The 20,471-nt window shown below is 42.1% G+C and overlaps 2 protein-coding genes across 2 annotated transcripts; one reads left to right on the top strand and one right to left on the bottom strand.

Moving 5' to 3' along the window:
* The first annotated feature begins 858 nt into the window (after positions 1 to 858).
* slx4 (SLX4 structure-specific endonuclease subunit homolog (S. cerevisiae)) lies at positions 859 to 15,792 on the top strand. The gene is made up of 14 exons (XM_040004562.1): positions 859 to 1,158; positions 1,410 to 1,921; positions 3,017 to 3,224; positions 3,670 to 3,900; positions 3,974 to 4,200; positions 4,904 to 5,199; positions 5,363 to 5,609; positions 5,978 to 6,147; positions 7,194 to 7,340; positions 7,723 to 7,892; positions 8,695 to 10,973; positions 12,024 to 12,123; positions 12,350 to 12,652; positions 14,167 to 15,792. Exons 2-14 carry the CDS (start codon positions 1,453 to 1,455, stop codon positions 14,504 to 14,506), a joined length of 5,187 nt encoding a protein of 1,728 aa, XP_039860496.1. The 5' UTR covers positions 859 to 1,158; positions 1,410 to 1,452; the 3' UTR covers positions 14,507 to 15,792.
* mcrip2 (MAPK regulated corepressor interacting protein 2) lies at positions 14,765 to 19,975 on the bottom strand. Its single transcript, XM_040004564.1, has 5 exons — positions 19,400 to 19,975; positions 19,169 to 19,238; positions 18,229 to 18,362; positions 16,546 to 16,653; positions 14,765 to 15,860 (listed from the first exon to the last, which is right to left on the bottom strand). Exons 1-5 carry the CDS (start codon positions 19,452 to 19,454, stop codon positions 15,790 to 15,792), a joined length of 438 nt encoding a protein of 145 aa, XP_039860498.1. The 5' UTR covers positions 19,455 to 19,975; the 3' UTR covers positions 14,765 to 15,789.
* Positions 19,976 to 20,471: the final 496 nt, after the last annotated feature.

Raw genomic sequence — 20,471 nt, 5'->3', positions numbered from 1 at the left:
CAAATTGGTTTAAAAAGAGTTTTTATAATGGTTTTATGCCAGTTTTAGACAGGTTGCAGGTTTTATACCAGTTCTAAAAAGATTGCAGGTTTTATAAAACAAACATTTCTCTAATCATTTCTGCCGCAGCACTAAATCTGTATATTACTAATCCTCTCTATTGATTATAGTTAAAATGGTTTGGAACAATAAATAATTTTGAAATAATTGGTTGGCCAACTGTCTTGTTTTTTATAGGAAATGCAGAGCATTTTTGAACTGAAATAAAATGAAATGTAAAAAATATAGTTTGAATATATGTAAATCAATTACCTGGCTTCAACACAAACATATTAGTTCATGTTAATTTGGTTCGATGTGAATACATTAGGTTGGTTAAATTTCAATATATTAGCTTGGTTCAATAATTAAAATATGGTTCTATGTAAAAAAAAAAAAAATCAATTTGGATCAATGCAAAATTTAAAGTTTCAGTCAAGTCTAGTAATATTGTTTATATCAACATAAAAGTATCAGGTCATATCAAGTGACTCAATATGGATTCTATGAAGTCAAATATTTTGGATGTGACAATTGGACATCTTTTTCTTTTTTTTATTTGAATAGGGTTATTCTTTTTACAGTGCATGTCGCATGCCAAGTCACTTAAAATCACCTTTCTTTCCCATTGTGGTGGTATGGTTTGAGCTTCAGGTCATCTTGACCATGTTGACATGTGTAAATTCATTGAGTTGCTGCAGTGTGATTGCTTTAAGGAACATGTTGATCAAGCCTGGGTCTTAAACTGGTTTTAAAAAAATCATTATTTAGTTTAAAACAATTAATAAAGTGTTGGAAATCTTTAATAAAGCGTTTATAAATGATTATATTAAACTGTTATTTACGGATTCCGTCCAAAGTCACTCGCTTTAGTCACATGACCTCGACAGCAGCCAGTTATTCGTTGCTTTCACCGTCACATGGCCGGAAGTTTTAAATGAAGCAGTTTGGGGAGTAGCTTTGAAATGAAAACAAGTGCTGTTTGCTGTCTTCTACGCTTTTTAGTTAATAAAAAACTCTATAGCACTACATATGGTTTTAAATGAATGAAAATATACTCTTCGGCGGCCTCTGTAAACAATGAGGCAGAAAATTAAACAGTTAATTCATCAAATATGGGTAAGTACAGAGGTGCTAGCATAAGTAGCTAGCTGTTGTTTTCACTCCATACCTTTTGTGGCATGATTTGTCAAACATCTGTGCCACATATAACTATTTCCATTTGTCTCAGTGTGCATGTAATTATAGCATCGCTGTTTTTATTTGAATACAGAATTACCCGCGCAAAATTTACTTGCATGCAAATTAAACCTTTTCCCTCCATCGTCTCACATCAGTGGATCCAGCTTAAACTAGTTGTCTTTTTGCAGGGTGATCGTAAAAGCCTCTTATTGCGAAGAAAAATACAGTATAATGGATGACTCGGACCAGGATTTTGAAGATTTCAGCTCGAAGCATCTAAGACGAGTCCGCAAGAAACCAGGTGAAGCCAGACAGGCGAGGAAAGCAGATAAGCAGACCTCCAGTCAAGCAAGCGAAGAGGATAAGAGAAGGAGAAATAACAAAAAAGCTCTTAACTCTATCAAAAGGCTATCTTGGACCCAGCCTGCTGGTGGTGGTGGTGCTGGCGATGATGGTGGAGGAGAAACGCGTGTGGTCAATGGAGAGGCTGGACATCAGTCAGGGGATGCTTGGCCATCAGCTGAGCCTTTAAAGGAAGCAGGGCCAAGTCCTCAAAGCGGCCTAAGAGCAAAAGATAAAGTGCTCCTGAGGATGAAGCAGTTCAAGAGAGATAGTCCACAGAAGATGGTGCACAAAACTCACATCCAACCAGCAAACCACGAGAACAACTGTACTCCTTTTACACAGCAAAAAAATCAGGGTGAGATGACACAATCCTCTCCAGTCTACTGCATCCCTTACTTTGATGTGCTCTCTTTTCCTGCTCAGTTTTTGTTTTTTCATTAGTTTTGTTTGTGTTGTGTTTGTGTTTAGAGGCAGTTTAGAGTGGGTTAGTTTTTATAGTTAAAATGTTTAGCTTTGGTTTTTATTATATTCAGTTTTCCTTTGTTATCTAATGGGTGGTATTTGTCAGGGGCAAGAATTAACAGGCTCAGAACTGCACAGTAGGGAAATACAACAATATAAAAACTCATCTCTGCTCTCTGGATTAACAGATGCACAAGAGTCTGACTGCAATAACAAATTTGATCAAACTGACAAAATCTAAAGACATTTGCTTTACATTCTTATTTTATTTTACTTAGTTTAGATTTTATTTTTATATTACATAATTAAAAGTTTTTTTGCACACCAAGTTTTAGCTTTTAGTTCAGTTTAGTTTACTTAACTATAATAAGCATACACCTACTTTCTTATGCTTGTCCAATTCAGGTTTATAGGGTTGAAGCTGTTTCCAGCTGTTATAGGGTGAGAGACGGGGTACACCTTGAACAGTAGAGGTAGTAATGGTGAATGAGTTTAAATACCTGAGTTCAACCATTAAAAGCAATGAGCAGTGCACAAAAGAGCTGAAGAAGACAGTGTTGACAGGATGGAGTGTTTGATGGTGAGTGTCAGGGGTGATTTGTGACACAAGGATAGTATTAATCTGCCTGACAGTCTAAACATGGCAAAAGCAGCAACATTATGAAGACAAAGGTAGACCTTATAAACACTGTAATATTTTATGTAGGGTTTTCTGTGTCTGTATTGATCCGAGACATATTTTTTCCCAAATTTTACACTTTAAATTTGCATCATTATATTTCAGTATATGCCATATAGAATTTACCTTGACTGTTGACAAACTACTAACAACCTGTTACCCAGGGACTGAGTTCTATCGTTGAAAAATAGGAAATGTGGCCCATACCTTTTCCTTATTTTGAAATCCTGTTTTCTGAAATGTTGCTGTGTTATTCTTGCTATCCCTCACTTTAACCCGTATATTTCTCTGTCTCCGGGCTGTTCGCAGATACTCCAGATACCTTCAGCTCTGCTCTTCCTCCAGAGCCTCAAGACAACGATGAGGCTCTTGCTCTGCAGCTGCAGGAGGAGCTGGACAGAGAGGCAGCGCAGGCCCAGATTGTGGACTTGGAGGATGGAGGGCTTTTCTTCTGTCAGATTTGCCACAGAGACTTAACACACATGACAGCAGAGGGTCGCACACAGCATCTTAACAGGTCTGAGGATTTTGATTGCATTTTAGATGATAGCTTTACATACTAGTGGACACACAGGGAGGCTAAATGACATTAAAAAGTTTGTCTTCACTGTTACAGCACTGTAAGAGAGTGTTTATTGGACAAGTAGCCTCCATGTGGAGTTCAAGGATTCCACTCATTGAGTGCACCAAGTTGCATTTAAATGATTTGTTGGAAAATAAAACAATACCTTTTCTAATTTTCAGGTCATAACTTCATAAAGTATAATGACAAACATCTGATTAAAATAATGAAATCCTGGGGTTATAAGAGTTTTCCACAAATAAAAAAAATCATCCTCAGTTTCTGTGTTTTACAAAATGTTTGATTTCTTTGCAGATACATGAACTCTTACCTAAAGTGTCTCTCTGAATAATCAGAATATATATATTTTTTCATTTTTGTCAAAAATCTCTCTGTACAGGTGTTTGGATGAGAGTGAAAAGAGTGGCCCTGCGGCTCCTGCACCTCCTCCTCCACCACCTTCTGGTGTTCCTGATTGTCCCATCTGTGGTAAGAAGTTCAAGTCCCAAAAGAGCCGCTCGGTCCACTTGAAGCGCTGTTCTTCAGATATGGACGTCTCACCGGCTGTGCTGATACAGGCTCTGCAGAGACAAGCTGAGGAAACCCAGAGTGCTGCCACTGCTAATTTACTGTAAGTCAGACGATAACTTTGTTGCATAACTAAAAGATAGATGACATCTAACTCTAGCCATTTTCTTCTTCAGCATTCAAGCTGTGGGCACCAAAAGGAAAGGCCCAACCAAGCCAGGCCTGCAGGCACGGAAGAAGCCCAAGAAAAAGCCCGAAGCCCTGGATGAAGAGACCATGGTGGCTTTGGCTCTGTCCTCCTCCCTGCTGGAACAAAAGAAAGAGGAAGAGAGGCAGTATCACACAAAGACTGGCACTTCTCACACGTCAGTGACTCAAGATCTGAAGTGGAGGCCAGACGCAGGTATCTGTGTTTTTCAAAAAGCAGGGACAGGGGAGAAGATAAATAAAGATAGATAAAACTCGAGTACCAAATTCAAATCTTCTCCTACAACAATTTCTTGTTCCAGCTTCTTATTCTGTCACACCTCAGAAACCTGCAGCTCCAGAGACAGAAATGCCTGCATTAAGCAAGGTCACAGGAGGAAAAGCCCAAAGTACAGAAGAGATAAAACACATTTACATTTACTGAATTCCCAACTCAGTTTTCAAAGTCAGAAACTTAGGTGTGGTTTATTAATTTGACATTTGAGCTTTAGTTTAATATTTAATTATCAACACACCCTGCAGCCAGGATACCCTGCCTTTGATCTTGGTTTAGCTTTGTCTCTAATAATGATAGCTGATCAGGACCGGTCATTTCTCAGTTATCAAACCAAGTCAGAATAAATACCAGTAACAGCTCAAGAGCAAACGTGAGCAAAGAAAAGGTTTAACAAGGAAGGTTTTCGTCTTGTTTTGTCAATGAGCAACAAATATTTAACAGTACAGTTGGTAGATTGTGGGTTTGCATACCTGTTGCTGTTTTAAAGCCCTGCAGCAGTGTATATGTGACTGTATTAGATATTTAATAACTAAAAGGTTACATTAAGTTGTTTTTTACTCAAATTTAATGAGGAAGTTTTCAAATAGCGGCAGCACCTAAATCCTCTGCTCCCCTCGTGCAGGTAAAGGGCGTGGAAAGAGAAAAAAAGGAGTCGTCCCTCGCCCTGCTCCATTACTTCTCATTCAGGATGCTGAGGGGGCACTGAGGAGGTTGCAGGAACGTGTTTCTGCTCTTCTCCTGCGCACCCCTCCAGACTGTCCCCCAACCCCGCCTCGCAGCCCCAGCACTCTGCATAGCTGGAGCGGTGCTGCCCCCCTCTGGGAGAAAAGCCGACTGCTTGACGGAGACTCCAGCTGTCTGTCTGATTTCTACGTTCCGGAGCTCAGGGAGTTCTTCTCACCCTGGGTATCAGCAATGGTGAGTGAGACCAAAGACATGTTTATTTTTTATTGTGTTATTGCGTCAGTTTTCAAATAAATGGAGGATTTAATCAATTCGATTGAATGGAAGCTACTCTTTTGTTCATTTGTTTTAATCAGATGCAACTTTAATATCTGACCAAAAACTCCTCCACTTCTAGACTGATGCAGCCTCAGAAGGCTCCAGCGACAAGCCTGAGTCTTGTGTTCAACCTGTGGCCAAAGGAACTCCCACCACTGGGCTCAGGACCTCCATCCTACCATCCTCTGCCAAGACGGCTTCCTGCTCCCCAGCTCCCTCCACGCCCGGCACAGGGCAGCTCTCAGTGAGCAGTCAGGTTCTTCGAGACCTGATGGACCTGGCTGACGAAGGCATGACACTCACACAGTATGGATACACAGCCAAAGGTAAAACACGCGGACAAAAATTATGTCCTAAAACATTTTTTTTATTTAAAGTGGAGCAGCATTAAAGCCTTACCTAATGTGAAAATTGTACCAATAAGTTAACTGACAGTTTGATATTTTATATGATATAAAATTATGATGTTATTACCTGTAGAGTTTAATTTGAACATTTAAATAAAAGGCAAAGCGCCTAAAATATGGTGAACACATCACATACACACCTTTGTTCACTGTCTTCTGTTCTTGCTGTGTATGTTGAAGAAAAACTAAAACTGTAGGGTGTTGGTTATATAAGTTTTATAAACATTTTATAAACATTTGAACATCGTGCTAAACATGAGGCTAAACTATTTAACCTTTTTTTGCAGACAACGCCAGCGAGAGCGGCTTCATCCAGGAGGAATCAGAGGAGCAGGCTGACCTCTGTGCCAGTGGCTTCCTGCCAGAAAAGGCCCACACGCATGCTGAGGAAAGACATAGCCAAGCGATGACAGCAGCTGAGCAACCAAGGGAAAAAGTTGGAGACAGCCACCTATCAGTAAGATGCTTCTTAACATTTCCATTACGTTCATTAATTTCATCTAACCAAATCTTTTAAGTACTATTTTTGTAGGACCGCTTTATTTTCTTTCAGTTAGAACTGTAGTAAGGTCCCTAGATGTTTTCAGGCCAAGTTTAATCTGGCCCTCTTGTTCTGGAGTATAAACAAGGGTTTGTTGTAAAAAGCTGCCAAATATAAAGAATCGCCTCCAGATATTTTATTTGAGTGAACAGTCATACGGCTACTTGTCAGTCAGTTGTCCAATAAATTTTGGAAAATTCTGGTGAAAGCCGAACACAGCACATCAGAACAGACACGTCATACGCTGGTACGAGCCGCTGTGCTGGTGAAGAGCAGCCACACGACCTGGGCACCTTGCAGTCATTGATTTGACCATAAACTCATCTCAATAACAAAGTATTTGTAGAGTCAAATTTGAGCCCACCTCTCTCGCTCAAACTGGGTCATGCAGCAGGACAGTGATGCAAATCTGCTAAAAAAAAGAGTCAAGGTGTTGCAGTCGGCCCAAAATTCAAATCTCAACCTGATTTAAGTGCTGTGGCGGGAACTTGCCAACTAATTCCCACAAACCTTAATGAACAGAAGCAATGTTGTAAAGAAAAGTGGGACAAAATTCCTCCACAGTGATGCGAGACAGAGACACTGATACAGTCACACATATAAAAGAATTATTTCAGTTTATTACTGGTAGATATGCTTCTACAGCCTACTGAGCCATGGGGTGTAATTCGTTTTTTCATATGGTTGCACAGAGTCCTATAACATGACTCATGATGTCATGTTTATAAACGATGTCATCTTTTATAAACTTTCCAGCAATGCACAGTTTGGCTCAACACCCATCTGCCCAGCTGTGATGCAAACCGTTCTGCATGCTGCAGGCTAACTTTGTGATGGCACAGTTTTTAAATCACCTTAATTCATCGTGTTCTTTTAAAGCAATAATTATAATAAAATAAATATCAGGACCTAAATAACATGTTAACTTACGTCATTGTATTGTGATGGTTTTCCCCCTGTAGGTAGCGCTGTCCACATTGGCGTCAGACCTGAGCAGCATGGTGAACAACCCTCAGCTCAGTGATGTCCAGCTCCAGGTGGACAGTGGAGAAGTCTTCTTTGCACATTCCTTCATGGTGTATGCTCGCTGCCCCCTGCTGGCAGAAATGGTAAACCAGTTATTACTGTGTTGCACATCAAAGCTCTGCTGATGTGCAACACCAGGGACGCATTATTATGCATATTGTTCTGGCATTTTTTTGCAAGTATGAAATATAATCTAATTAGTGTAAAAATTGAAGCAAGTAGTATAAATAATAATAGTATGATTGTAAGAGGTAATTAAAGGTCTACACTGATGCATACTGTAGTGTGCGATGCTCCAGGTTGAGATTTCATTTTGCTTGAAAGAATAAGCCGTGTGAATATGATTTTATTTCAACGCTTTAAAAACAAATTGGGAATTTTGTTTTGTTTAAAGTTGTTTCTTTAGTTTCCTATGAATTAATTCAGCTTTTTCAGAGTCGATTTGCTCTTCTGCTCGCGTCACAGATGCATGAAAGTGGTTTTGGGGTGCAGGAGGAAGGCGTGCCTCCTGCTCAGAGGGTGTTGATCAGCGACGTCCCGGCCCAAGCAGTGTTTGCTCTTCTACAGTATCTCTACACAGCCCACTTCTCCTTACCGGCATCGCTGCAGCCTCATGTGCTGGAGCTGGCACAAAGGTACTAGGAGATGGAGGATGTAAAGTCCAAAGCACAAAATACAAAGCAAAAGTTCATGCGTGCAGCAGTGGCATAAATACATGCAGACTGAAAATGAGAGAGAAACAAAACAAAAAAAAGAATGCCGCTTGGAGTTCCCCTAGTAGCCCGGGGCAATAGTGTCATAACGATAGGGCGGTTCAGGGTCACCTGAACCAGCAATTACAGTATGCCTTATTAAAGAGGGAAGTTTTAATGCCAAAACCTAAAACTAGAGTGGATGTCTGCTCCCACCAAAAAGCTCAAATGCCTTAAACAGTCGATATTTCATCCTATAAACCAGGATCTTGTTTGTTGTCTAGCTTTGTTCTTTATTAAACAGAGCTGGTTCTCGTAATTGCACTTAAATTAGAAGCCCAGATGTTTGTAAACATATACACATGGGAAACATCTGGAGAATGCAGTCAGGATGTGGTTCGCAGTTGTTCTTTCTCACATGTAGGACACACGAGGAGACGGCGTACATGTGAGGGAGCGTGTTGGAAGCTGGCAGGTTTGACTGTGATGTGACTGAGTCAGATATTTGACTTCTCTCATACAGCTGCTTTAGATAAGCTGAGAAAGGTTCAGGGCTCCAATGCATGTGTGAAAAGAGCTTCTGTTAAGAGTTTCCATTTTTTTAAATAAAACATTAAAATCATATAAAAAACAATACTTAAAAAAGTATTATTCTTTTTGATGTTTTCTGAATTTCATGTAAGAACTCTTAAAATTTGACGCTGTTGTGAAAGCTTCTTCCTTTCGTTTCTCTTTCCTGTTTCAGGTTTGACTTGCAGGAGCTACAACAGCTTTGTCATCTTGGGCAAGAGGAGACTCTGAGAGACGAGGGCAACTACTTAACCCAGGAGGAGGAAACAGACCAGGCCTTCATCGAGCTCCTCCGCTCCATGTGGAACGAAGACGATGCTGACGGTGACAACGGGGAAGATTCAGACAGAGGAAGAGATGAATGCCTGGAAGTGGATCATCAAGCTGATGAGGTCACGTCAGGCGATAGAGAGATTCACGAAGAGAAAGTGAATGAGGAAGAGTTGGAGGAGATCTATGAGTTTGCGTCCACGCAGAGAAAGAGGGAGGAGGAGAAGGAGGACGAGGCGCTAGATGAGGAAGAAGATGGAGAAACTAAAAAAAGCTTAAGTGACAAAAAGCTGCAACCTGACTTTCAACGTGAGCCCGACCCCAGCCTGGATCGCAGCTACAGCCGTCTCTTTTCAGATTCGTGGGGGGTGTACGAGGAAGCAGAGGCTTCCTCCTTAGCTTCTACCTCTGGTCTGCCAAAGGTGCACCTTTCTCAGCAGTCCCCCTGTAAACCATCATATGAATTTTCAGGGAGAGCTTTGCTTCAGTCTTCAGCAAGTGTAGTTAGTGACCCTTCCATCAGTCCTCCACCAGGGACATCCAACTTGCCGGTTCCAGGTGTGTCCCCTGGACAAGTAGGTGACATGGGTGGCAGTGGAGACAAGGGAAAAAATCCAGTTGAATTGAAAATGCCCAAGAAAGATCTATTGGAAGACATGAAGCGAGAAAGCCAAGGTCCTTATAGTATTTGCACCCCTCATTCTCCTGATTCAGCGCAGAAAAAAGACGAACCTGAGCTCATAGTTTTGTCAGACTCCAGTGAGGAGCTTGAGGGGGATGTTGCTGTTCTTAGTTCCCGTAGCCCCTTACCACGTTCTCCCGGTTATACAGAAATCAAATCCAGGCACAACTCAGCACCCAATGAACCAGCTTTGAATAAAGAGGCCAGTAGTTTGGGGCACAGTGCTGGTGATCAATTAGACTGTTCTCCAGAAGTTTCCTGGCTGATCCCGTCCACACCTGTCCGTCCTGGCAGCGGCACCAGGAGCAGCTCCACTCAGACCAGAAGCAGCATGTGCAGGACGCAGCTGTTTCGGAGAAGTCAAACATCCCCATCATCACCCTCTGTTTTTTCTTCTCCTACTCTTAAGAGCACCCTTCACCCCTCCAACAGTGAAACCAAGGATTCTGCCGACACCGACCAAATGAAGGGCAGTGTCTCCAGGTTGAAGATAGAAAGGAACTTCAGCTTTTCTCCAAAAAGAGAGAATAGTGATGATTCAAGGAACGATGGAGAGCGATTCAAAGTTCCCCTGCCTCAGCCTAAACTGTCAAATCTCTCAAGCTCGACTCACCTTGATTCTCTCCAAGCTTCTTCAAAGCGTGATATTCCTCTTCAGCGCCACCCCCAACCTTACAGCAGCACTCCCTTACAAACGGAGCTTCAACATTCCCCTATGCGTCTTGCTTCCTCCCTGCTTCACACTCATCCCAGTAAGCAGAACTCAATGGGTCAGAAAAGGGAGAGAGCACCATCAGATAGCCCAGAGAAAACAGACCTGGGGAGCTTTCACCTCTCCCCTTTGTCTGACCCTTCAGGCCCACGCGCTTCGTCTTCTCATAGTTTTGAAAGTTCACCGAGGCTCACCGTGTCTTCTAGTCAGAGTCGACGTTCTCTTAATTCCAGCATTAATGAAAAGAGGTTAAGGAATGAGAAGGAAGGAAGAGAGACAGATTCCGATGATACTGAAGAAATGTTCAATGAAGGACAGGAGGGAGAAATAAAAATAGAGGCAGATGTTGAAGAATCTAGTTTTCAGCAGAGTTTCATGGCCATGGATGAGCCTCCCATAGCGTTCAATGATTCATGGGGACTCGATGTGTGTGTAGACGCTGATCCAGGATGCTTCAGTCTGAGGCTGGAGGACAGCGGGCAGCGAGAAACAGCCCAGTCGTTAACCTCTCCCACCAGTCGACCTGAATCGTCCAGACACAGCAGCGAGTCTTTAAACCGCTGTGGTGGCGTGACTACTCCTTCCACACCTAAATGTCACAGCTCTCAGGTGCACGCAGGTCCCTCCATCACCACGTCCCCACCTAAAGCCAAATTGCTGACCACACCAGAGATTGACAACGGCCTCCTGGACTCCAAAATATGGGACAGCTGGGAAGAAGAAGAAGAGGAGGAGGAACACCTTCCTCTCTCTAAGAGGGTGAACCCCTCAACCTATCATAAGACCCCAGGTAAGTATTTCTATTGTGTAATTTGCCAGCATAAATATAAACTGCATATTACTAAATAATATTTGTTTTAGCCTAAATTATAAAAAACATCCCAATATGTATCAACAGGTCTTAATTTTTTATTAAATATCAAGAAGTATTTTTCCTCTAATACATAATTTATACTAGAAAGTTGCCTCAAAATCTAATCAGATTCTTCACTCTACCAGACAACCTGTGCCTGAAGTAGAAAGTTATTGTCTGTATTCACAGGGTTGTACATGCTGTACCTTTGTGGTTGGGACGACAAGCCTGCACAGGGCTACACATACTATAAAAACCGAGTGACAGGCTTAAAAACATGCTCTTCTCCACCAAGACAGAAAGAATGGAATAGAATAGAATAGAATAAAGCTTTATTATCCCAAAAATTAGAAATGTTAGTGTTACACAGCTCTTATAGCAAAAGAAATATAGACAAAGTAGTCCTATATACATAAGCAACCAACACATTCCAGAGCAATAAAATCACAAAAAGACCACAAGTTCTCAAACAACCTCCACAATTAATTCAGTTTGTTTTTATTTAAAAAGCACCAAACAAAAAAAAAATAGGCATCTCAAGGCACTTTATATTTTAAAGTCGAGACTCTGCAACATTAATTAATGTTGTGCTCGTTAACTTTAATAAGCACGAACTTGTTAACTGTGAAAGAATGTTATATCTGAGCCTCATTTCAAGGTTAAAACCAAACTGACTGGTAAAAGTTTGAAGTATTGATTAAATTCAAGTGGAAAACAAGGAATAATGTGTTTTTTGGGGGCTTATTGCTTTATCAGGTTCATTTTATCTATATTGTTTAATATCACCAATTCATTCAAATGCTTTACAATTAGTATAACTTAAGATATGATTGCGGGCTATTACAGATAAATTGCTTAATTTCTGTTGAATAAATAATTAGTTGGGATTTTTTAAAGGACTGCACGCACTTGTCTTCTATTTATGAACTTCTAGTGTAGAAATTAGACTTTATGCCTAAACAGTGTCTTCTTCTTGTGTTTCATCAGTGTCGTCTCACAGCAAAAGGCGGCGCACCTTGGTGCCCATCACTCCCATGCCCTACTACTCTGACATGGACACGCCGGAGCTCAAGAACAAGCTCAACAGGTCAGTTGGTTCACTCTCATCCTCTCGTTAAAGATTAGATACAAGGCCAAGTTTTTTTTTTCTAACTAATCACAGCGATTAAGTGAGGTATCTATCCGATTAGCTCCCCTGGTGTCACTGTCAACGCAGTCTGTCTGGCTCTGCTCGCTGTCAGGCTGTTTTCCTTCTGTCCATCTGTTAGTCCGTCTGTGCCTCGCAAATGCCTTTAACTTTCGCCTCTGTGCAGGTTTGGCGTTCGGCCTTTACCGAAGCGCCAGATGATCCTAAAACTGAAGGAGATCCACCAATACACACACCAGCTGGTCAGCTCAGACTCTGAGGATGAGGCCTCAGTCTCAGGAGCCACAGCTCAGATGAAGCCCCCTGCCAGCAGGCCAGTGTCCTGCGCCCAGACTGTGAAGTTTAAAGAACCCCGAGCACCTGCTGATGTGTGCCCTGTGAAGCACAACGGTGATGAGGTGGCGGAGCCTCTGTCCAACTCACAGGGCTCCAACACCTCCTCAGCTGGAGCCAGTGAAGAATCGGAAAGGTACTCCGCAGTGTGTAGATCATCTTAGGTGTTACATAACAGAGCGCTTGACTATAGACTCAGTCAGTGGCCTGTGTTCTCCAGGAGCCATGTTTCTGATGGATTCAGAGTTGCTCGCCTGTGTGCACCTGTACTAGTGTTGGTAACAAATCAAATGACATCAAAGGTTCACACCAAGTCATCTCTTGGCAGTCGTGAACATTCAGAAGATAATGTCTTAGTTTAAAGATGTGAAGTCCATCAAGAGTCGACACAGTGCATGAGGATTGTGAAGAGGAGGATGTTAGACACCGGTACCCTCCTTCACAGCTGAATAGCACCAGTTTGTAACCTGCTATGGTAATTGTGTGTAATTTGCTGTGCTGTGGCCTCAGAATGACACCAAAGTGTACACCTGTGTGTCACAACCCACAGCTATACAGAGGGTGCTTACATTTTTAGTGTTTTTAATAATTGAGCTCTAGAATGTTGTTCTTTGTTCCTACCTGGGAAAACAACAATGAATTCAGTCAGTAGTGAGTGCACAGCTATAAAGTCAAGATAAACAACCTTTATGAATGAGATTCTTTGGGGAAATTTGAAATGTATAAAAATGCCATTTTGTGATTTAAAATACTTCATCTAATTATGTCCACTATTTAAAATTACATTAACAGAGTGGAGATAACAGCCATATAACGATGAGTCAAAGACACGTGATGTTAGCGCTCCTGAGAGAAAGAGCTTAAAATGCACAGAATGGGGAAAAAGTTCAAAATGATGCTGATTATATGTGATATAAACTTTATCAGCAAATGTGTTGAACGCTACTGTAAATTGCTTTTATATACTATGAAGCATTAATTCAAATTCACACACAGATATTCTGTATCTTGAGCTGATGGCGCTGATATGAACTAGAATTTAAGGTAACTTGCCTGAATGCTGTTTTTGTACCAGGTAACAGATCGGTGTGTAGAAAAGCACCACTACTCACCCGCTCAGTTCTCTTGGAAAATGGGATTACTGTAGTGACGCTTGGTGGTTGGATTAGCAGGGCAATAGTATTCAGGGACCTTTGGCTTCCTTTTAACACAATTACAGTGTTGCACAGAAAGAACAGCAGCAGCTCCAGTAATGCAGGACAGAGAGAGAAAAAACAACCTGCACACATCCATCAACTGAGTTTCTGGATCAGATAATTTAGCCAATATCAGGAGTTGCTTTTAGCCCATTTTACAGGTGCAATTCCTCATATTTGGGAGGTTAAAACTTGATTTCATTAATGTTTTGTGATTGATCATTTGGTGCCAATATGACCCCTTACACGCCTGGCTGGGGTCACACGACCACACAACTACTGACATGTGGCTGATTGGAGACATTTTGGAACCATTGAAGTAGCTTTCCAGTTCCAGCTGTTGCTTAGTGTGTGCACGTTTGACCCTCAGATATACAAGTTAGATACCTGACACTCATTTTAAAAATCAGACACTTAGTAGAGTCTATAAAATTAACCGCTTCCTTCTCCTCAGGTCCAATCCAGAATTATGCATCTCGTCCGACGGCGACTCCGACAGCGATGGCGGGATTTCTGCCTCTCAAGCAGCGTCCCGGCTCCAGGATCGACTCAAAGCCGTGCGCTCCTTCATCTTGTCCGACTCCAAGCTGTACAGTCAGATCCTCCAGTATAAGCCTCTGGTTCTGTCTCAGCTTCAGGAGCAACTCAAAGCAGCGGGTATACGCCTGGGGGCTGCCAAGCTCATGGACTACCTGGACTCTCAGTGCATCACCTTCACCACAGCCAAGCCAGGCCACGCCGCACCGAGCCGCAGGCGGGTCAAGAGGACAGGCAAGGCGGGCAAAAGTAGGTGAAAGAGAGGCAAGCGAGGAAGGAGGCATTACAGTCGCACTTTTAAACTCACTGCAAGAATGGTTTTATGTAGAAACTGAAAGATGGCAGATTTTATTTCTGTGCTTGGAACGTTTGTCTGATAACCAAAAAGGCCACAAGAAAATCTAAATGATCAAGACAAAGACTGATTATTCCCAGGTGAGAACATCTTTAGTAAAAACAGGTTTATAACTATGTAAATATTGACACCGTTTCTCCAGGACCGGGTGTATTTTAACTGTTTGTTTTTTTTCAAATGTTGCATTTATTAAGAAAATAAATCTGATTAATGACGGCTGTAGTGTGGGGTTGACAAATGGCTGCTTTAGCCCCCTTCAGACATGCACTCCTGTTGCACCTTACAAGGTGTCCGAAATGAGCACCTGGGTCACTTTTTCCATAAAAGTCATGACAGGAATTTTAAGAAAGAGTAACATTTACACATCAGCTCAAAGAAGAACAGCCTGAACAGCTCTCATCAGCACAACATGTCACGTACACCCTGCTCTTTGTTCTCCTCTCCATTGTCACTAACATTAAAAAGTTGCCATCCACTAAGTTTATACTGATTATAGTCAGTCTTTCCAATACTGTCACATGTCTGCCTGAATGACCAAACTGTCACTTTAACAGCCAGTAAAGTTATATCTGAAAAGGGCTTTTGATTTAAAAATTTCAAAACAGCAAAACCACTTGATGTAATAAAGTTGATATTACACTTTGTCAGCCCAGTGATACAAAGTTAATCCTCAGCGTGTTGTATTGCACAACAGTCAGGTGTTATGTGTTGCAACAACAAAATATGAGCCAGTTAAGCGCAAAGAAATGCAATCTCACAGAAGTTGTTGAAAAGGCATTGTGTGTGTTTTTTTTGTTTTTCCTTATCCAAAGATTAACCAAGATGCTCGCAGAGCTGAAAACACTTGAGAAAGGAAGCAGGTTGTTGAACAAGGGGAAGATCTCATAGCTTCTGATACATCATTCAAGTAGAGAGAGAGAGAGGGGGAGAGAGAGAGATCCGTTAGAGCAGCACAACATAAAGTCAATGCTGTCAAGAGTTCCCAGTCAGGTCGCTGTGTTTGCATCGTTGTGCACTCAGGTTTCTCGACAGCAGTTGTGAAGCACGAGGCATCAAATCACATTCCAAATTAGACACAACGCTACAGATCCCGGAGACGGGCTCGCCTCCTTTCCACCCGTGTGGCAAGTTCCGGATGCATCAGCGCGGTGCATCTCCTCGTCCCGGCTCGATGCCTCATCACAGTCATGAGAGGTTGGCAATGTTGGCAAGGAAGCGCTGAGCCCACCACTCCTCCAGGTCTATGGGCACAAAGTCTGCACAGAGGGGAGGACGGCAGGAGAGACAAGAGACGAAAGCTTAACTTCAGATTGAATCAAATGAGCAAGTACGTTTTCTACACGTGAACAAAATGTTACATTAACAGCTGAAGAATTCCAGCCTGCGTCTTTAATCGATTCATTGTCCTTCACTTGAATGGAGAGCTCCTTTTGTCATGTTGTTAATTTCTCAGATTTGAAAAGCTTTCGATCTTCTAAAAAAATAACAAAAATATAATATTTTTTTTCTTCACATTCTAAAGAATTAAGGACTAGAAACCGGTTTGGTTTAAGCTTTTCGGGGTAGCGATACACAATGGAAAGCGGAAGAGGCAGGTAGGTGTGTGCACTACATTTGGTCGTCACGGCTGGTTTATCTGGAATAGCCAGGTTCTCAAATTAAAGGAGGTTAAAAATTAAAGCAATACTATTACAACAGTTGCCCTCTGCCTTGCATGCTGTTCATTCAGAGAGATAAAAATAGCCAATCGGTTCAGGGGTTTAAAGGCCCAGACATAATAAATGCATAGATTACAGGTTCAAAAGCTGAGCAGCTTAATGAGTAGGAAGAGGTTTATCTGTTAGGATGCCATAAAGACATACGGTAAGATTACATTGAATGAGTGTGGTCACGTTTAGTTTCTAAATGACTGGAGGCATTTTAAAAGTCATGGGAACTTACTCTTCATCGCAGCACTCGGGGTCTTCTCGGAGTACTGAACGGGCCCTTGGCTGCCAGCCAGCTCCCCTCTGCCGCCGTCCTCCAGCTTCTGCTCCACCTCCTGCCACACTGCAAACAGTCACACACACGTGGAGTTGTAATTACCATTTGGATGTTGGATGGATACACTGGTGTATATTTTCCTGTAATCTTTGAACTCATACAAAAAGACACTAAAAATAAAAATAAATCTTCAACCAGCAGCTGAGCTCAAGGGCACATCTACACAGCTCTGACCACTATTTATCTAAATTCATTTGAAGGCTGCAAACCTTGAGAGGAGTGGTCTGGTAGGTGGATTGTGTTTATCAGCTGAGGGTGAAGGTTTTTCCATTTAATAATCAAGATAAATCTCAAGGTTTAGTTTCTGTGGACATGTCTTCTGCTTACTTGGAGCTCCAATAGTCAGCCAAACATTTAATGTCTAACGGCTTTAAGGATGTTAAACAATAAACCAGTTGAACGTGTGCATGCGGGTGCATAAAACGCTTTCTAATCATGTCTGCAGGTTACATTTGTTACAATTTTATCTTTTTTGTGTGAACATGTTCAACTGGAATAAACCGCAGCAGGTTTTCTCTCTTCGAACAACTCGACAGAGCGTGAGAGCGGTTCCTCCTTGTGTCTGAGCAGAGAACAAAAGTGAAGCGCTGAACTTTGTGGTCACAAAAGGACGCCACAGAGCAGTCTTTACTGGCAGCAGCCCAAGAGTAACACAGATAGCTGGCTCATGCCGATTCAGCTCCACAAATCATTCAATCCGAGCACGGCATGAAATACTGGCCGGCGCTGAGGTATGCTGGACAATCTTCCAAGACGGGGGTGAATGTTGCAGGGCCTGGACTTAACTCATTGTTAGGGTTTACTGACTAGAAGCAGCACTCGTCTGAGACCTACTGACAACTAGTTGAATTTTTGCAGTAGTTCAGGTATTTGTCATTTAAAAAAAAAAAAAAGAAAAAAAAAAAAAAGAGGGTTATTAGTATGCAAAACAACACCCAACATTACTGAAAACTACCTTATAAAAAAGGATATAAATTCTGAACCTAAGCATATGAAGAGAAATTTACCAACACGGTAAAAATACAAACAGTAAATATTAAAATTTTGCACATCTGTATATCCAAAGCTTCTTATGCAGAGGAGGACGTGTATTGCAGAAGATCATCTGATTTCCAAATTATCATCAGCCTATTAAAGACGCTTATTAAAGATGAACAAAGTGTCAAAAAAGTGAGATCACTGATTGTACAAGTACCAAAAAGCTTGGGCTCTAAGCTGCTTGGTTTCAGACAGAGTGGAAAGCCCCAGTATGATCCCCTCAGGCAGACAGCTCTGCCTCTGAGCACTGCAGGTCCACCACTTGCTGTGCAAACTTTTGTGAGAGGCCGCCAATAGGAAGTATTAAGAGGTCTTAAAAAGAAGAGGAACTGGAGCTACAGTGGTTTAAGAGATGAACTGAAGGGCTACACTAGTACCCAGAACAGGTTGAAAAGGCTCATTATAAACTATGAATCATGTAAAGCTACTCTAGTAACTAATACCACGTCCCCTTTCAGATAAAGATCTCTGACTTTTTGTCTTGGAGGGCTCACTTTGCACTGACTTACATCACCACCCATCTATTGGTCCCCTTATCCTCACCTTCGTATACAAATCGGACATTCTCCTCGTGTGCAGGAGTGAATCCCTCCACTGGGCTTTCAGACTTCTGTGCGGCCGCACTGTGGTACCGTTTCCCGTTGAGGCGATTGAACACGATCTTTGGAGGAGGAGAGCTAAGGAGAAAACACAAGAGCTAATTGCAGAGGAGCGGCTTTTTGGATGAAGACAGTCACAGGAGTCACGTTACAAAGTGAGAGTAAAAGTCTTATGTTCATTTAGCAGCTTGGATTACTTGGTGAAGGTGTGGCCACTTTGATTATGACAGGACAGACTGACTTGGTTCTTCATGGGCAGGGTGAACATGAGCTGAAAAGGGCATCCATTACCTACTTGGTGTTTTCTTGAAAGTGGGGTGTTATATATATTAGTGCAAATCTAAAGTGTAAATCTAAGTCTTGCACACTTTCACACAAGAAAGTTTTCTTAAAGTGGTCAATTTTTTTTCCTGGACATTTTGGAGACTGCAGCTTTGTATTGGTTAGTCCACCTTAACTATCTCAGTACATTAAGTTAGTTTTGCCATTTGTAGATGAAGTTTCAATCAAGGCTAGATTTAGACTTTTCTTTATATTAATATTTATTTATATTATTTTCTTTATATTTCTACACCTTAATAAATCACAGCAGGAGAGGTGGGTTGGCCCCTCAGGTAGCAGAGCTCTCGGCTACACCATGCAGTGTCACACCTCAACTAATGGCGCCTCTGATTGGCCCGAGAAACTGACGGGCCGTCATAGAAGTTGTGTCCGATATTGGAACCAAGCCACGCCTACGTGTTATATGATCGCGCTCGCGGTCCACGTGGAAAGTATTTTGAGCTCGCGCTGCTCAAACAGCAGCACGCCCAAAGCAACCCTCAAAAAAAAAAAAAAAAAAAAAAAGTAAACATTAAATAAAAACACAAAGTAAACATACTCACTTTGACGTGAGCCAGGACGTCGGCTTCAGTTTCAAGTCGCCGAACTTGCTCTCGACCTGCTGAGTGTTACCTGGGGCAAAAACGGAAAAATTACGCGTTTGTAGACTCGATGTAACCCAGCACTCAAACATGTCACCTTACGAAACAACCCCGAAACTTTCGCTTTCTTGAGCCAAAAGCAGCCTGACGTTACATTGCATCACGCGTTAGGTAATGGCCACATTCACTCACCTGTCCTCCGTTGTGTAACGAGTTTGCTGGGACCTCTGGTGATTGTGTACATCATGTGAACGCCGAAACCCTCGAGAAATTCTGCACTGCCCCTTCTCCTTAATTGTCGGCCTCAAGCATTGAACGCTGACTCTGAAACTTCTAGCTCTTGTCCGGTCCTTCTGAGGCTGCCCCGAAATGATTGTTGTCCAGGTCAGCTGCTCCACAGTCGGCTCGAGGCCTGCCAGAGACTCGCTTCGACTTGTTGCCCGCTGTGTAGACCGCCCGCTGCAGCTCCTCTCCGGCAGGTGGTTCAACTGAGATGAAACGACGTCCAGGACTCGTGCAATAGGTTGTGTGTAGGTCATTCAAGGAGAACGCAGTTCCACATGCCGGGGATCATTAATGGGAGGCGGGGGCAAGCTTCCTGACGTCCCTGAATTGTGACACTCTAAGCCGGACACTCCTACCCTCTCTCCTCTGCTCTGCTGGTGCTCCGGAACCGACTGTACCACCTCTGATTTCTGACAGGTTACAAGGGCGCTGCACACTTTATTCTCTGCAGGACTAAAAGCGAGCATGCTGGGCTAGCGTCAAGCAAGTCCAAATGCAGAACAGGGCTTCCGCCTGAACATTTCAAAATAAAACTAATTTTGGAGTATACAAGCCTACAGCTACTTTAAACTGAAGCACCATTTAAAATATGATAAGCACAATCTTGAGATGACACCATATGTACTTTTATATCACATTAAAAACTACACAGTTATATACTATTGATTATCATGCAGCTAAAAATACTATGCACTTAAACACTGATTAGCCACAACATTAAAAACCCAGCCTAATGTTGTAAAGATCTGGACCAAACAGAGCATGGACTTCTAGGGATATCCTCCTCTAGTGTCTGACTTCTTGTGGTCATTGGGCTTCTTGTCATGTTCCATACGCAGTTGTTTTCAAGTGTTTCTGTTTGTGTTTTGTCTTCTTCTCATCAAACATCCCTCTAGAATTGGTTATTCACTGAAAATGAGTCAAGGAGCTGCCACTATCCAAAGAAAAGATCTAAAAAAGCCCCGAGAAGTATTGCTCA

This window comes from Simochromis diagramma, unplaced genomic scaffold (genome assembly GCF_900408965.1).
Source record: "Simochromis diagramma unplaced genomic scaffold, fSimDia1.1 OVJJ01000487.1, whole genome shotgun sequence".
Lineage (NCBI taxonomy): Eukaryota > Metazoa > Chordata > Actinopteri > Cichliformes > Cichlidae > Simochromis > Simochromis diagramma.
The sequence above is the reverse complement of the archived record's forward strand: the minus strand, read 5'-3'. Positions and strand labels throughout refer to the sequence as shown.

Excerpts from the sequence above, each read along its gene's own strand:
- mcrip2 (XM_040004564.1), bottom strand. The coding sequence starts at position 19,454 with ATGATGTACACAATCACCAGAGGTCCCAGCAAACTCGTTACACAACGG. Across the intron at positions 19,239-19,399 it reads CGTTACACAACGGAGGACAG|GTAACACTCAGCAGGTCGAG; the intron begins GTGAGTGAATGT and ends TTTTTGCCCCAG. Across the intron at positions 15,861-16,545 it reads CCCGAGTGCTGCGATGAAGA|ACTTTGTGCCCATAGACCTG; the intron begins GTAAGTTCCCAT and ends CCCTCTGTGCAG.
- slx4 (XM_040004562.1), top strand. The coding sequence starts at position 1,453 with ATGGATGACTCGGACCAGGATTTTGAAGATTTCAGCTCGAAGCATCTA. Across the intron at positions 4,201-4,903 it reads GAAGTGGAGGCCAGACGCAG|GTAAAGGGCGTGGAAAGAGA; the intron begins GTATCTGTGTTT and ends CCCCTCGTGCAG. Across the intron at positions 7,893-8,694 it reads GTGCTGGAGCTGGCACAAAG|GTTTGACTTGCAGGAGCTAC; the intron begins GTACTAGGAGAT and ends TTCCTGTTTCAG.